Source organism: Cetorhinus maximus, chromosome 23 (genome assembly GCF_964194155.1).
Source record: "Cetorhinus maximus chromosome 23, sCetMax3.hap1.1, whole genome shotgun sequence".
Lineage (NCBI taxonomy): Eukaryota > Metazoa > Chordata > Chondrichthyes > Lamniformes > Cetorhinidae > Cetorhinus > Cetorhinus maximus.
This window is the reverse complement of record NC_135901.1, coordinates 15,886,403-15,902,985: the sequence shown is the minus strand read 5'-3', so window position 1 is coordinate 15,902,985 and position 16,583 is coordinate 15,886,403. Positions and strand designations below refer to the sequence as shown.

General features: G+C 44.9%; 1 protein-coding gene across 1 annotated transcript; it reads left to right on the top strand.

The window, feature by feature from the left end:
* The first annotated feature begins 14,705 nt into the window (after positions 1-14,705).
* LOC144697098 (uncharacterized) lies at positions 14,706-16,037 on the top strand. The gene has a single exon (XM_078568916.1). The coding sequence runs from the start codon at positions 14,781-14,783 to the stop codon at positions 15,666-15,668; it is 888 nt and encodes a 295-aa protein (XP_078425042.1). The 5' UTR covers positions 14,706-14,780; the 3' UTR covers positions 15,669-16,037.
* Positions 16,038-16,583: the final 546 nt, after the last annotated feature.

The following is a 16,583-nucleotide window of genomic DNA, read 5'->3' as shown; positions in this document are numbered from 1 at the left end:
AGGAATTTAAAACCCTTGTGGTCTTGGCAACTGAAAGAGCGGCCACCAGTGGTGGGGTGATTAATATCAGGAATATTAAGGAGGCTGATGGTAGATGAACAAATGTTTCGTGGGGGTTCTGTGGGTAGAGGAGATTACAGAGATAGGGATGACCACAGCCAGGGAGGAAATCCATTGAGTGGAGGGTTGTGTGGGTATTATGACACAGCCAATGGTAAATACTGAGATGTTCAAATCCCGGAAGGAAACTTGAAACAACTGTCATAATCCATTTTTGCAATTTGTATGTTTCGAGATGCAGGCTTTGAATTCAGTAGTAATAAGATCACTGAGTCTCAGGTTTTTTATAAAACTAAATTAGACATTTATTAATACAAGAAAGATTGTAAGCACATACTTAATGTCTACAAAATTACTGCTCTTAAAACTACAAAAATCCCCTAATTAACCTGACTCTCAGTTACACCTCAGTTAAGGCAACAGTAAAACACAGATTTAAACAGACCTTTAAACAGGCTTTTGATAAAGTCCCGCATCAGAGACTGATAATGAAGATAAGAGCCCATGGGATCCAAGGCAATTTGGCAAATTGGATCCAGAATTGGCTGAGTGGCAGGAAGCAGAGGGTGATGGTCGAGGGGTGTTTTTGCGACTGGATGCCTTTGTCCAGTGGGATTCCACAGGGATTGGTGTTGGGTCCCTTGCTGTTTGTGGCACATATAAACGATTTAGACTTGAATGTAGGAGGGTTGATCAGTAAGTTCGTAGTTGACATGAAAATTGATGGGGTGGTAAATAGTGAGGAGGATAGCCTTAGATTACAGGAGGATATAGACGGGCTGGTCAAATGGGCTGATCAGTGGCAAATGGAATTTAATCCGGATAAGTGTGAGGTGATGCACTTGGGCAGGAGAAACAAGGCACAGGAATACACAATGAATGACAGGACCTCGGGAAGTACCGAGGATCAGAGGCACCTTGGTGTGCATGTCCACCAATCCCTTAAGGTATCAGGACGGGCAGATAAGTGGGTTATAAAGGCATCTGGGATACTTGCCTTTATTAGCCGAGGCATAGAATATAAGAGCAGGGAGGTTAGGCTGGAACTGTATAAAATGCTGGTTAGGCCACAGCTAGAGTATTGCGTGCAGTTCTGGAATCCGCGTTGTAGGAAGGATGTGATTGCACTAGAGAGAGAGCAGAGGAGATTTACCAGAATGTTGCCTGAGCTGAGAGTTTTAGTTATGAGGAGAGATGGATAGACTAGGGTTATTTTCCCTGGAGCAGAGGAGATTGAGGGGGGGGCATGATTCAGGTGTATAAAATTATGAGGGGCATAGATAGGGTAGACAGGAAGGAACTTTTCCCCTTGGCGGAGGGATCAATAACCAGGCGGCATAGATTTAAGGTAAGGGGCAGGAGCTTTATACTGGATGTGAGGAAGAATTTTTTTCACCCAGAGGGTGGTGGAATCTGGAGCGCACTGCCTGAAAGGGTGGTAGAGGCAGAAACCCTCATAACATTTAAGAAGTATTTGGATGTGCACTTGTGATGCCATGGCATACAAGGCTATGGGCCAAGTGCTGGAAAATGGGATTAGAATAATTAGTACTTGTTTGATTGGCGCAGACTCAATGGGCTGAAGGGCCTTTTTCTGTGCTGTAGACCTCTATGACCCCTGGCAAAGCACTCCCTGGACAGTCACATTCAAAATGAGTTTCTTTCAGCACTGGGCCCTTGCATACGGACTTGATGGAGGCTTTAGATCTTAGAATCCCCCTCCTTTTACCAACAGCCTTCTCTTCCTTTATACATATTTCCCTCTTTAAATGCAAATTCTCATTGTCACTAGCTTTTTTACAATTTTAAATCTTCTGACAATAAGACCCTTTCATAATAGCCACTTTGCTAGTAAGCTTTGAAAAAATAAGCATATTGTTTCTGAGTTTCACCTGGTTAGGTGTAATATTTCACCCACTCTTTTGAATGGTCTATTTAAAAATGCAAATTGGCCCTTTTACAACTCACCTTCTATTTCCCTATGTTTATCTAATTACCATTTCAAATCTACTTCTCTCCTATACATCAAAGCCTCTAGACCAGCTGGTTTTAATTCAATTAAGACACACATACATAGATACAGACACCACTAAACTCTATTTTTAAAAATTTTCAATAACATTACAGACATTATTATATCTTGACATCCCCCTCCTAATCAAAAATGAACTCCCATAATTCTAAAAGACAGCTTTTTTATTAACCCATCTTACACTGTCTCCTATACTTAACTATATACTTACACTATTACATTACCAGTTGCATTCATTAACATAACAATATATATGCAAATCCTTGGTATCAGCAGAAATCATTCCAGTTCAGTGTCCAGGTGTTAAAATGTCCAATATTCCCTTTATGTTTCAAACACTTGATAACGCATCTGCAATCAGATTCTCTCACCCAGTGACATGTATTATCTGTAGATTAAATGGTTACGTTAATAAACTCCACCTGAATAGCCTTGCACTTTTGTCTTGAAATTTGTCCCGAAACTTGACTTTCACATCCTTTGGAGCCACATTACCATGTCCAATAGTATGGTCTAGATATGTACCTTGCGCTTTTGCAAATTCACTTCTAGTCAAGCTCATCACCAAATTAGCTTCTTGTAATCGAGTAAATAACTCTTCCAGATGCTGTAACTGCTCCTCCCATGTCTGACTGAAAACTATCAAGTCATCAATATAAACCGCACAATTGCTAAGACCTGCAATGACATTTTTGTCAGTATTTGAAATGTCGCAGGTGCATTCTTCATGCCACTGGCATGACTTTAAACTGATATAGTCCATTTGGCGTCACAAAAGCCGATATCTCCTTTGCTCTCTCCGAAAGCGGTACTTGCCAATATCCTTTTAGCAAGTCAATCTTTGTGATAAATTTTGATTGTCCCACTTTCGCAATACAACCCTCTAACCTTAGGATATGAATCTGCTTTTGTCACCGTATTCTCCTTTCGATAGTCCACACACAGTCTCTGTGTTCCATCCAGTTTCGGTACCAGTACAATAGGCGAACTCCAGTTACTGCAACTAGACTCAATGATATCATTTTGAAGCATGAAGTCAATTTCTTTCTGTACTTGTAATAACTTTGTCAGATTTAATCTATAAGGATGTTGCCTCCTCGAAGATGAAACTTCTACAGAGACATCATATATAGCTAAATCTATCCTCCCCAACTTATTTCCACAAATAGCTTTTTATGACTGCAATAGCTTTTCCAAATCATTTTGACACTTGTCTGGAAGGGAACTCAATATTACGTTTAAGCTTTCAAGTTCCCCTCAATATCCAATTTGACTAGAGGAAAATCAATGCCAGTGTCCTGCATTCCTACCTCTTTCTCATCATTTACCACCACTAATACCTCTTTTTGTTTCTCTTCCCTGTCAAAGTACTTTTTAAGCATATTTACATGACTCACCATCTGCTTCTTTCTTCTATCTGGAGCATTTATTGAATAATTTACTTCACTCAATTTCTTTTCAATCCTGTAAGGCCCACTAAACCTTGCCTTTAACAAGTCACTCAGTACTTGTAACAGAACTAACACTTTGTCTCCAGCAATAAAATTCTGAGCTGTAGTCTTCCTGTGTGAATAACATTCTGGAATACATTTTGCCTCTGTTTCTGAGAAAGCTGTCTGATATAACTATTTTAATTGCAAATCTTTTGCTGCAACTCAATTAATTGCCTTGAGTTAAACACTTCAGTTGAACTGTCCTCTGCTGTGTCTTTACGAACAATGTTATCAAACACAGCGCCTGCTCATTGTATTTCAATACCTTCTTCATGCCTTTGAACTGCTTATCCTTTTTGTTTCTCTTGCTTCAACCTGTGTGCCTGTGAATTCATTATCACACAACCTGGAAACAATCCAGGATGCTCCCTTTGTAACACCTCTATTGAAAACACTTCTGCAGGCTGCTGACCTACCATTGGCATCACCCACATTTGTGATCCAGCTCTATTATTACCCAGAATAAATTGAACCCCTGCAATGGGCAATTTTTCCACCACCCCAACAGTCACTTCGCCAGTTTTCCACTTACTCTTATCTTCCACAATGGAATAGGTTTAGCATCTCCATGAACCCCAATTATTATCACCTGTTCCTGCAATACTTCCTATGCACAACAACTATCACTATCCCACAACATTAAGGATTGACTAGCCCCGTGTCTCTTAAAATTTAACATCTTTACCTACTCCACCCTTTACACATGGAAAGACTTTCCCTTCACATACAAAATCTTTAAACATTTCTGCAACCTGCTCCTCAGAATTCTCTTGGGTAAGCTCAACACATTCCCACTTCTTTACCTATCACTGATTCTCCTTGTTTTACTTGTACACAAACCATTGGTTTCTCCTGTGCCTGAGCCTCAGAACACACAGTACTTTTACTTCCAAAACTTTCCTGCACCTGAATGATTCCAACAGATTTTCCCTGCGATTTCCAACATACTGACTTTGTGTGTCCTACTTTATTACAATGAAAACATCTCAACTTTCAAATGTCACTTCTACCCTCAACATCTTACTTTTTATTCTGAGAAAAAACTTCCTGGGAACTTACAGCTACTCCTTCTCCTCCCTGACTACCCACCTTCCTTTCACCTTCCCATTTTCTATCCTTTTCCAATTTGAAAGGGTGACAAAAAAAGCTTTAGCTCTATGAACTAACTCATAATTATCAGCTGTCTCTGCTGCTTGTCTTACCGTTTGAACCCTCTGTTCCTCCACATTTGTTCTCACTACCAAAGGGATTGAATCTTTAAATTCTTCCAAAAGAATTACTTCCCGAAGCGCTGCAAATGTTGTCTCTATTTTTAATGCCCGTATCAACTGTTCAAATTTACTTTGTTTTACTCTTTCAAACTTGATATAAGTTTGCCCACTCTGTTTTCTCATATTCCTAAATTTCTGCCTGGATGCCTCAGGAACCAACTCATATGCACTCAAAATAGCCTTTTTTACCACAACATAATTCACCGACATTTTTGATAGTGAAGCATATACCTCATGTGTTCTACACACCAACCTGGATTGTAACAGCAATGTCCACTTCTCCTTGACCATTTCACCAGCTTAGCTATCTTCTCAAATGAAATAAAGAATGCTTCGATATCTTTTTCCTCAAACTTTGGAAGAACTTGTACAATTTAAACATCTCCCCACTGGGTTTTAGGTTACAGGTTTTTTCCTCATCAGAACTTTCCTCAGAATCTGAGGTCTCTTTTTTAACTTCCAGCCTTTTAAGCCGATATTCTCTTTATCTTTCCTTAGTTCACTCTTTCATTGCTAACTTTTCCCTCTGGAGATCAAGTTTTTGCATTTCTCTTTCTTTTTGAAATAATCTGTCTTTTTCCCTTTCTTTTTCTGCTGCCTCTAGTTCCAGTTTTTTTTTCATGTCTTTGATTGTTCAAGTTCAAGGTTCTTCAGTTCAAACTGAAGTTGCACCACAAACTGAAGTTGACTGCCACCTCTCTTCAAAAAATGCCCTCTTTGAAGAAGTATGGTTCTGTCCTCCGACAGGATTTCCGACTGTCTCTTCTGCCCTGCTCACCTTCATTGCTTTCCATTTCTCTCCTGGTGTTTGACAAGGTGTTTACTAAAACCCGCTTTCACAGCCATATCTCCTTTCTCAGTGACTGTCTCCGTCTCCGACTCACCCCACGTGGATTTCAACTGAAATTCCATCCCTCTTGTTTCGAACCCACCCAGGATTACAGGTATCTCCGGGACATAAAACGTTTCTCGGACTGCTGTTCCCGTCGCATTCTGAGATCCACACTCAGTGCCATGCGCCGCCATATGAACACACTCGACCTCTCCCTCCAGCAGCACCGCCGCACCCTTTTTCAAAGCTGCGCGTGCCCCCAGTTTCATTTTATTCTTCGCCTCATCCGTCGCCTCAACAAGAAACTTTTTCTCTTTCTCTCAAGTGCTAAGGAACGCAAGCTCCAACAACTCATCGACTCCAACACCCATCTGGGACCCTCCACCCCTGCTTGTCCCTCCGTCCTCACCCCATCTTCCAATCCCAGCCCCAGCCGCGTATTCACTATACCCCCTGACCTTCCCCTCTCCGATGCTGAACGTTCAGTGCTCAGCAAAGGACTTAGTTTCATACCCTTACGCCCTCATCTCAATGAATTTCGGGCTCGGCATTATGCTGAACTCTTCTTCCGCCGCCTTCATCTCCGTGCTCACTTCTTTGGGCAGGAGTCCTCTCCCCGTTCAACGGATCCTCTTACCCACCTCCAATATTCTCCCTCCACTTGGACCCCTCCCTCTGGATTCTTACCTTCTCTTGATCTTTTCATTGAGAACTGTCGGCGTGACATTAGCCGTCTCAATTTCTCTGCTCCTCTCACCCATTCTAATCTGTCTCTCTCTGAACTCACTGCACTCCGTTCTCTCAGGTCCAACCCCAACATTGTCATCAAACCCGCTGACAAGGGTGGTACTGTTGTTGTCTGGCGCATTGACCTCTACCTCGCGGAGGCTGAGCGTCAACTCGCAGACGTTTCCTCCTACCTCTCCCTGGACCATGACCCCACCACAGAACATCAAGCCATTGTTTCCAGGACTGTCACTGACCTCATCTCCTCTGGAGATCTTCCTCCCACAGCTTCCAACTTGACAGTCGCCCAACCTCGGACGGCCCGCTTCTACCTCCTACCCAAAATCCACAAACAGAACTGTCCTGGCAGACCGATCGTGTCAGCCTGTTCCTGCCCCACGGAACTCATTTCTCGTTATCTTGACTCCCTTCTCTCTCCCCTTGTCCAGTCCCTTCCCACCTACATCCGTGATTCCTCTGGCACCTTACGTCACATCAACAATTTCCAGTTCCCTGGCCCCAACCGCTTCCTCTTCACCATGGATGTCCAATCCCTCTACACCTCCATCCCCCACCAGGATGGTCTGAGGGCCCTTAGCTTCTTCCTTGAACAGAGGCCCCAACAATCCCCATCCACCACTACTCTCCTCCGTCTGGCTGAACTTGTTCTCACACTGAACAATTTCTCCTTTAACTCCTCTCACTTCCTCCAAATAAAAGGTGTGGCTATGGGTACCCGCATGGGCCCCAGCTATGCCTGTCTCTTTATGGGGTATGTGGAACATTCCTTGTTCCAGTCCTACTCCGGCCCCCTCCCACAACTCTTTCTCCGGTACATCGATGATTACTTCGGTGCTGCTTCATGCTCTCGTCTGGACCTGGAAAAATTTATTAATTTTGCTTCCAATCTCCACCCCTCCATCATCTTCACATGGCCATCTCTGACACTTCTCTTCCCTTCCTTGACCTCTCTGTCTCAATTTCTGATGATAGACTGTCCACCAATATCCATTACAAGCCTACTGACTCCCACAGCTACCTCGACTACAGCTCCTCACACCCTGCTTCCTGTAAAGACTCCATCCCATTCTCTCAGTTCCTTCGCCTCCGTCGCATCTGTTCTGATGACGCTACCTTCAAAAACAGCTCCTCTGACATGTCCTCCTTCTTCCTTAACCGAGGTTTTCCATCCACGGTCGTTGACAGGCCCTCAACCGTGTCCGGCCCATATCCCGCGCATCCTCCCTCACGCCTTCTCCTCCTTCCCAGAAACATGATAGGGTCCCCCTTGTCCTCACTTATCACCCCACCAGCCTCCGCATTCAAAGGATCATCCTCCGCCATTTCCGCCAACTCCAGCATGATGCCACCACCAAACACATCTTCCCTTCACCCCCCCTGACGGCATTCCGTAGGGATCGTTCCCTCCGGGACACCCTGGTCCACTCCTCCATCACCCCCTACTCCTCAACCCCCACTTATGGCACCTCCCCATGCCCACGCAGAAGATGCAACACCTGCCCCTTCACTTCCTCTCTCCTCACCATCCAAGGGCCCAAACACTCCTTTCAAGTGAAGCAGCATTTCACTTGCATTTCCCCGAACTTAGTCTACTGCATTCGTTGCTCCCAATGCGGTCTCCTCTACATTGGAGAGACCAAACGCAAACTGGGCGACCGTTTTGCGGAACACCTGCGGTCTGTCCGCAAGAAAGACCCAAACCTCCCTGTCGCTTGCCATTTTAACACTCCACCCTGTTCTCTTGCCAACATGTCTGTCCTTGGCTTGCTGCATTGTTCCAGTGAAGCCCAACGCAAACTGGAGGAACAGCACCTCATCTTCCGACTAGGCACTTTGCAGCCCTCCGGGCTGAATATTGAATTCAACAACTTTAGATCTTAAACTCCCCCTCCCCCCATCCCCACCCCGTTTCTTCCCCCCCCCCCCGCCTTTTTTTTTCAATAATTTATATAGATTCTTCTTTCCCCACCTATTTCCATTATTTTTAAATCTAAAACTAAAACCTTTAGTCTTTCCACCCCTGCCCCACAAGAGCTGTACTTTGAATATCCTGTCTTCCATTCTTAATTAGCACTTTTCTCAGACAAATACCACCACCTTCAACACCTCTTTGACCCTTTTGTCTGTGACATCTTTTGATTATCTGCTCATCTCCACAATCACCACACCACACCCTCAATGTGTCTCTCCCCCCCCCCACCACCCCCCCCCCCCCACCACCCCCCCACCCACCCACCTTAAACCAATTTATATTTCTCCCTTCTTCTAACTATGCTCCAGTTCTGCCGAAGGGCCATGAAGGCTCGAAACGTTAACTGATTTCTTCTCCGCCGATGCTGCCAGACTTGCTGAGTTTTTCCAGGTAATTCTGTTTTTGTTTTGCACCACCTCTAACTGTGACTCACTAATGCCAGGTGTCACTTCCAACTTCAAATGCTGTGCTATCACTTCAACTATATCTGCTTTCCTAGCCCCCACCGGTAACCCCAATTGCAAGTTATCCGCCAACTCTGTTAACTTATTCTTGGATACTTTCTGTAACCCAGTCAGAGTTATATCTTCTACTTCCAGAAAGATTTAGCCATGGGTACAGGCATTTTTGCAGTCTCATCACTTCAAAAATACCTCACACCCATTCCTGAATTCAAAGTGCTTCTCGTACTCGTAATCTAAAAATCACCAATCAAAAAAATCAAGGAATTACAAATATATCCCTCAAAGAGCCGCCAATTATTATGACACAGCCAATGGTAAATGCTGAGTTGTTCAAATCCCAGAGGGAAACTTGAAACAACTGTCATAACCCATTTATGCAATTTGTGTGTTTCGAGATGCAGTCTTTGAATTCAGTAGTGATAAGACCACAGAGTCTCAAGAGGTTCTTTATAAAACTAAATTAAACATTTATTAATACAAGAAAGATTGTAATTACATACATATAGTTGTACATTTAAAAACACCCCACCCCCACTAGAGCTGTACCTTGAGTGTCCTGCCATCCATTCTTAATTAGCACTTTTCTTAGATAATATCACCACCTTCAACACCTCTTTGATCCTTTTGTCTGTGACATCTTTTGATTATCTGCTCCTATCACTGCTTCCTTGTCCCTACAACCACCCCACCCTCAACTTCTCTCCCCCCGCCCCCCACCTTAAACCAGCTTATATTTCACCCCTCTCCTAACTAAACTCAGTTATGTTGAAGGGTCACGTGGACTCGAAACATCGACTCTTTTCTTCTCCACCGATGCTGCCAGACCTGCTGAGTTTTTCCAGGTAATTCTGTTTTTGTTTTGGATTTCCAGCATCGGCAGTAGTTTTTTGTTTTTATCTCTGCACCATTGTCCCCTTTATCATTTACTCTCTCCAGCCTTCCATCCTGTCACAAGACCGTTTGTTGTTTCCTTCTGTCTGCCCCTGTTTTCTCCGACTCTGGACTTGTTTATAAACTGTTAAATCTGGGAAATTTTCCAGTTTGGATAAAAGTTCAGCGACGTGAAACATTCGCTGAGAATTATGCTGTTTGACCTGCTGAGTGTTTCCAACATTTTCTGTTTTGATGTCGGATTTACAGCATCTGCAGTATCTTGTTTTTGGGTCACTGTGGATCAGTTTTCCCTCACTTATCGTTACCTGTTTAAAGGTGAAGAAGGAGCTTTTCAAGAATGAGACAACAGGAACTGTCACCCTGTTCGACATGAAACTAAACTCACTGTTAATTCCTCATCAGGAACAATGTTAAACACAAAGTTTCCAGCCGGGATTGAACCGGGGACTTTCTCATGTAAAGTAAACGTGAGAATCATTGCACTGGGGAAATGAGTGCGAATCCCCCCCGGACAGAGGGAACTGACCATCCATCTCTAGCTCTAATTCCCAAACAGAAAATGCTGCCAAGAATCAGCAAGTCAGACTGAGGCTGTGGCCGCTCTCAGCGTTTGAAACCGTCACAATGCCCGGGTGATTGACGGCAGCTCCGGACCAATAGGAAGAGGGGGCGGGACTGGTCCTCCAACCAATCGGAGTGAATGCGGGGGCGGGACCGGACAGTGACTGAAGCATGCGCAGTACAGGTAATGCCGATGGGGAGACGGGTCCACAATGGGGAAAGGGGGAGATGGTGGGGCGGAGGGAGCGATGGATCCGGCGGGTGGATGGAGAGGCTCCGGAAACATGTTGTGTAAACCGCAAACCCTGGATATAAACTGACCGGTCCCCCTCCCCTGTTTACACCGAGCGGGGCCGCAGCTCCCAGATCAATGAAGAGCCGGTTTGTATCAGGCTGGACATTGGTTCCAGAGGCTGGTCCCTGGTCTCCAGAGTCGGTTCTTTATCATTGAATCATTGAATGGTTACAATGCAGACAGAGGCCATTCAGCCCCTCCTGCCTGTGCTGGCTCTCTGCAAGCGCAAATCAGCTGGTCCCACTCCCCTGCCCAGGACCACAAGACCAGCAGCAGATATCACCCATCCTCAGTTACCTGTGGAGAAGATGATGTTTGACCTTCTTGAACCACTGCTGTCCATGTGGTGAAGGTGCTCCCACAATGCTGTTAGATAAAGAGTTACAGTGATGATGAAGGAACAGCGATATATGTCCAAATCAACAACAACAATGTGTGTTTATATAGCACATTTCATATTATAGACCTTCCCAGGTTTAACAGATGTGCTAAAAAGCAACATTTGACACAGAATCATGTAAAGAGGTAAGAGGGCAGATGGCCAAAAGTTTGGTCAAAGATGTAGGTTTAAAGGAGAATCTTGAACGAGGAAAGAAAGAAAGAGAGCGGAGAAGTTTATGGAGGAAATTCCAGTGCTTATGGCCTTTGAGCTCAGATGTGGATACTAAGGATGAAGCGATTAAAATCGGGAATGCTCAGGAAGCCGGAATGAGCAGAGTGCAGAGACCTGGGTGGGATGTGAGGCTGGAGGAGATTACAGAGATAGGGAGGGGTGAGACCATGGAGGGACATGAAAACAAGGATGAGAAATTTAAAATGTTGGTGCTTCTTAAACAGGAACTTTCATAGGTCAGTGAGCACAGGGGTGATGGGTGAATAAGACTGGGTGCGAGTAAATATATGGGCAGCAGAGTTTTGGATGACCTAAAGATTATGGGGAGGTTGAATGTGGGAGACTGGCCGGAAGTGCTTTAGGAAGGAACATAAGAAATACGAGCAGCAATAGGCCATTCAGCCCTTCGAGCCCTTCTGCCATTCAATGAGATCACGGCTGATCTTCTACTTCAACACCATTTTCTGGCACTATTCCCTTATCCCCAATGTTTTTTTATATGTAGAAATCTAACGATCTCAGTATTGAACATTCTCAACGACTGAGCCTCCACAGCCCTATGGGGCAGAGAATTCCAAAGATTCACCATCCTCTGAGTGAAAAAATTCCTCCTCACCTCAGTTCCAAATAGCCTGCTCCTTATTTTGAGACTGTCCCCTGAATCTAGAACCTCCAGCCAGAGTTAAGCCTAGAAATAACAAAGGAATGGATGACAGTTTCAGACGAGCTGTGACTAGAGTGGAGTCGGGTGGTGTTACTGAGGTGGAAACAGGTGGTCTTGGTGATGATGTGGATATGTGGTTGGAAGCTCATCTTGGGGTGAAATATTTCACCACAGCTTTGAAAAGTCTGTTTCATCCTCAGAGAGTTGTCAGGGAGAAGGATGGAGCCGTTGGCTAGGGAGTGGAGTTTGTATTGGGGACTGAAGACAATGACTTTCATCTTTCCAAAAGTTGAATGAAGGAACTTTCTGCTCATCCAGTCCTGGATATCAGACAAGTCAGAACAGTGTGTGAGTTGGAGGTGATGGTGTTCACATACACCTGCTATGCTGGTCCTTCTAGATGGTGGAGGTTGAGGGTTTGGGAGATTCTATCAAATTGTGGTTCAGTTGTCAGTCTCTAAAATGCCTTTCCATTGCCCCCATTTCTCCCCCCAGCTTCTGTCCCTCCTGTGCTCTTCTATTTCTCTCATTCTTTCTCTATCCCATTTCTCTCATTCTTTCTCTCTGTGTCTCTCCCACTTCTCTCTCTCTTTTTCTCTTGTCACATAGAATTCTCCATCCCAGAGGGCTCTGGATGCTCCATCTTTAAATATATTTAAGGCTGAGATGGAGAGATTTTTGGTGTCTCAGGTATTCGAGGGAAATGGGGAGCGTGTGAGAAAGTGGTGTTAAAGACCAAGATGAACTAATATTGTTTCAGGCACACTATCTAGACCTTCATTTCTCCAACATGAGAGAAGATTAATTGATGTCCAGTTGCAAACTGCTCCATTTTTGGAGTCTTTTCTCCTTTCTAACTCTAGATTATTTCAGTTCTCATGCCTTCAATTACTCTCACAGACAAGTCCCAGCTCCCTATACCTTCCAGATTGTCTGTCCTAGCCTCGGGATCCAGGGAAGGTATTGGTAACACTCCCGGGATCACTAAACACATAACCCAGTCTTTTGTACTGATATGCTGGGATCATTGAGAATGGTGATGTTTGTGGAGCCTACTCTTCCTGTTAGTTGTTTAATTATCCATACCTTTCCTGACTGGATGTGCCAGGACTGCAAAGCTTTGATCTGATCCATTGTTTTTGGGATTGCTTCACCCTGTCTCAAGCATGCTGCTTCCACTGTTTAGAATGCATGTAGTCTCATGGTATAGGGTCACCAGATGGGAATCTCAGTTTTAGGAATGCCTGGTGCTGCTTTTGACATGTTCTCCTGCAGTTCATGTTGAACCAGAGTTGGTCCCTTGGCTTGATGGTAATGGTAGAGTAAGGGATATGTGGGCCATGTGCTTACAGATTTTGGCTGAATACAATTCTGCTGCTGCTGATGATCCACAGCACCTCATGGATGCCCATTTATATCGAGATCCATCCTGAATCTATTTCATTTAGCATAGTGATAGTGCCTCACAACATGATGGACGGTATCCTCAGTGTGAAGACGGGACTTTGTCTCATAAGATCACAAGAATTAGGAGCAGGTCATTTGGCCCCTTGAGCCTGTTCCACCATTAATAAGATCATGGCTGATCTCATTGTGGCATCAACTCCACTTTCCTGTCTGGCCTCCCCACCCCACTGATTAACTCTTGATTGCTGGGATGAAGAACTGTAGCTACGTGGGTAGATTGGAGAGGTTGGGTCTGTTTTCCTTGGAGAAAAGAAGGCTGAGAGGAAACTTAATAGAGGTATTCAAGATTCTGAGGGGTATGGACAGAGTAAATAGTGAGAAACTGTTGCCACACTCATGAGTGCGTCAAGAGCTAGAGGGCACACATTCAAAACAATGGGCAAAAGGAGTAAAAGTGATGTGAGGAATTTTGTTTTTTACCCAGAGGATGATTGGAGTCTGGAACGAACTTCCTGAGAGGATGGTGGAGGCAGGTTTGATCGAGGTATTCAAAAGGGAATTGGATTGCTACCTGAAGAGAGAGAATGTGTGAGGCTACGGGGATAAGGCAGGGTAGTGGGATAAGGTAGAATGCTCTTTCAGCAAGCCAGTGCAGACTCGATGGGCCAAATGGCCTCCTTCTGCACTGTAACGATTCTGTGATCAACCACAATCATGTTGAATGGCGGAGCAGGCTCACTGGGGCTTATGGTCTACTCCTGCTCCTATTTCTTTTTCTTTATTCATTGGATGTGGGTGTCATTGGCTAGCGCAGCATTTATTGCCCATCCCTTGTTCAGAGGGCATTTAGGAGTCAACCGCATTGTGAGTGTGGAGTCACATGTAGGCCAGACCAGGCAAGGACAGCAGATTTCCTTCCCTAAAGGGCATTAGTGAACCAGATGGGTTTTGACGACAAACAACAATGGTTTCATGGTCATTATTAGACTTTTAATTCCAGATTTTTATTGAATTCAAATTTCACCATCTGCTGTGGTAGCATTGAAACCCGGGTCCCCAGAGCATTACCCTGGATCGCTGGATTACCAGTCCAGTGACAAAACCACTACGCCACCACCTTCCCCTAGTGTTCTCATAGAGGCCAGAGTCTTGTGTAGCCCAGACTGGAGGCAGGTTCCCTTCCCTGAAGGACATTAATGAACCAGTTGGGTTTTTACAAAAAATCCGACAGCTTTCATGGTAATTTTTTCCTAGTTCTGGCCCCAAAAATTACCAGAATCATTAAATTCAATTTCACAACCTGCCTTTGTGTTTCTGTGGGTTCTCTCTCACTCCCTTTTTTTCTGTTTTAAATCAATTTCACAGGATATTAGAAGGGAAGACTTTTTCAGTCAGGAAACTCAAACCAAACATCACATCAGAATCTGAGAGAGTCGCCCAATTTGTTGTAACCAGAATATCATCGGATTTTGAACATGGAAGGAAAAAGCACCGTTCACAGTGGAGAGAAACTGTGGAAGTGTGGAGACTGTGAGGAGGGATTCAGATTTCCATCTGACCTGGAAACTCATCGACGCAGTCACACTGGAGAGAGGCCATTCACCTGTTCCGTATGTGGGAAGGGATTCACTCAGTCATCCAGTCTGCTGAGACACCAGCGAGTTCACAGAGGTGAGAGACCATTCACCTGCTCTGACTGTGGGAAGGGATTCGCTCAGTCATCCAACCTGTTGAGACACCAGCGAGTTCACACTGGGGAGAGACCATTTACTTGCTCCAAGTGTGGGAAAGGATTCGCTCGGTCATCTGACTTGCTGACACACCAGCGAGTTCACACTGACGAGAGACCTTTTAAATGTTCAGACTGTGGGAAGTGCTTTAAAAGTTCCCGGGACCTGATGCTCCATCAACGTGTTCACACGGACGAGAGACCATTCAGGTGCTTGCACTGTGGGTCTGGGTTCAGACAGTCATCTCAACTCACTGAACACCAGCGAGTTCACACCGGCGAGAGGCCATTCACCTGCTCTGACTGTGGGAAGGGATTCGCTCAGTCATCCAACCTGCTGACACACCAGCGAGTTCACACTGGAGAGAGACCTTTCACCTGCTCTGACTGTGGGAAGGAATTCACTCAGTTATCCACCCTGCTGAATCACCAGAGTGTTCACACTGATAAGAGACCTTTGAAATGCCCAGACTGCGGAAAGTGCTATAAAAATTCCAGGGAGCTGATGTCCCATCAACGTGTTCACACTGATAAGAGACCTTTTAAATGCCTGGACTGCGGAAACTGTTTTAAGAGTTCTGGGGAACTGATGCGTCATCAACGTATTCACACTGACGAGAGACCATTCAGGTGATCTCAGTGTGGGACTGGGTTCAAGACATCATCTGATCTCACTGTACACCAGTGAGTTCACACCGGGGAGAGGCCGTTCACCTGTCCCAACTGTGGGAAGGGATTCACTCAGTCATCCACCCTATTGACACATCAGCGAGTTCACACTGGAGAGAGACCGTTCATCTGTCCCAAGTGTGGAAAGAGATTCACACAGTCATTCAACCTGATGAGACACCGGCGAATTCATAAGTAACTAGAGTGATTGGATTTTGCTGGAAATCACAGAGGACTGAACCGTGTTCATTGGGTCTGTTTCTACTGATGTTAATAATTTCCAACGCAGTTACATGGGCTAATATTTTAGATAAAAGTCAAATAAATCAGCTTTGTGTTGAATACATTGTGTTGAATCTTTCTAATATTTCTAGCACATTACTTTTGAAGGTTTCTCCCACTCCCCGTCTCCTCCATCCTCACCTTCCAACAAGTATGAGGAGATCATGGAATTTCCTTGTCACTAAGACTGAAACAATCCAATCAGCTGCCTCTGCTGCTTCCCTCCCTTATACTAGTGCACCGGGCCAAACTGTCTCCAAAGTTCCTCCTTACCTGAGCCGTCAACTCACATCTTTCTCCGGTTTCTCTCCCTTCTCCCATCATGCCCTGCAGTCTATTCTAGGGCTTCTTGGCACGACCACCAATGGTGCAGTGATTGAAATGGGGGATGCACAGGGGGCCAGAATTAGAGGAGGGGGTTGTGGAGAAGGAGGGTCTGTCTGTGAGTTAAGACATGGGGTGGCAGAATTTTGGATGACCCAAGGTTACAGGGGGCAGAATGTGGGAGACCAGCCAGAGTGTGTCGGAATAGTCGAGTTTGGAGGTGACAAAGGCATGGATGAGATATTCGGCAGCAGATGAGCTGAGAGGGGGGAGG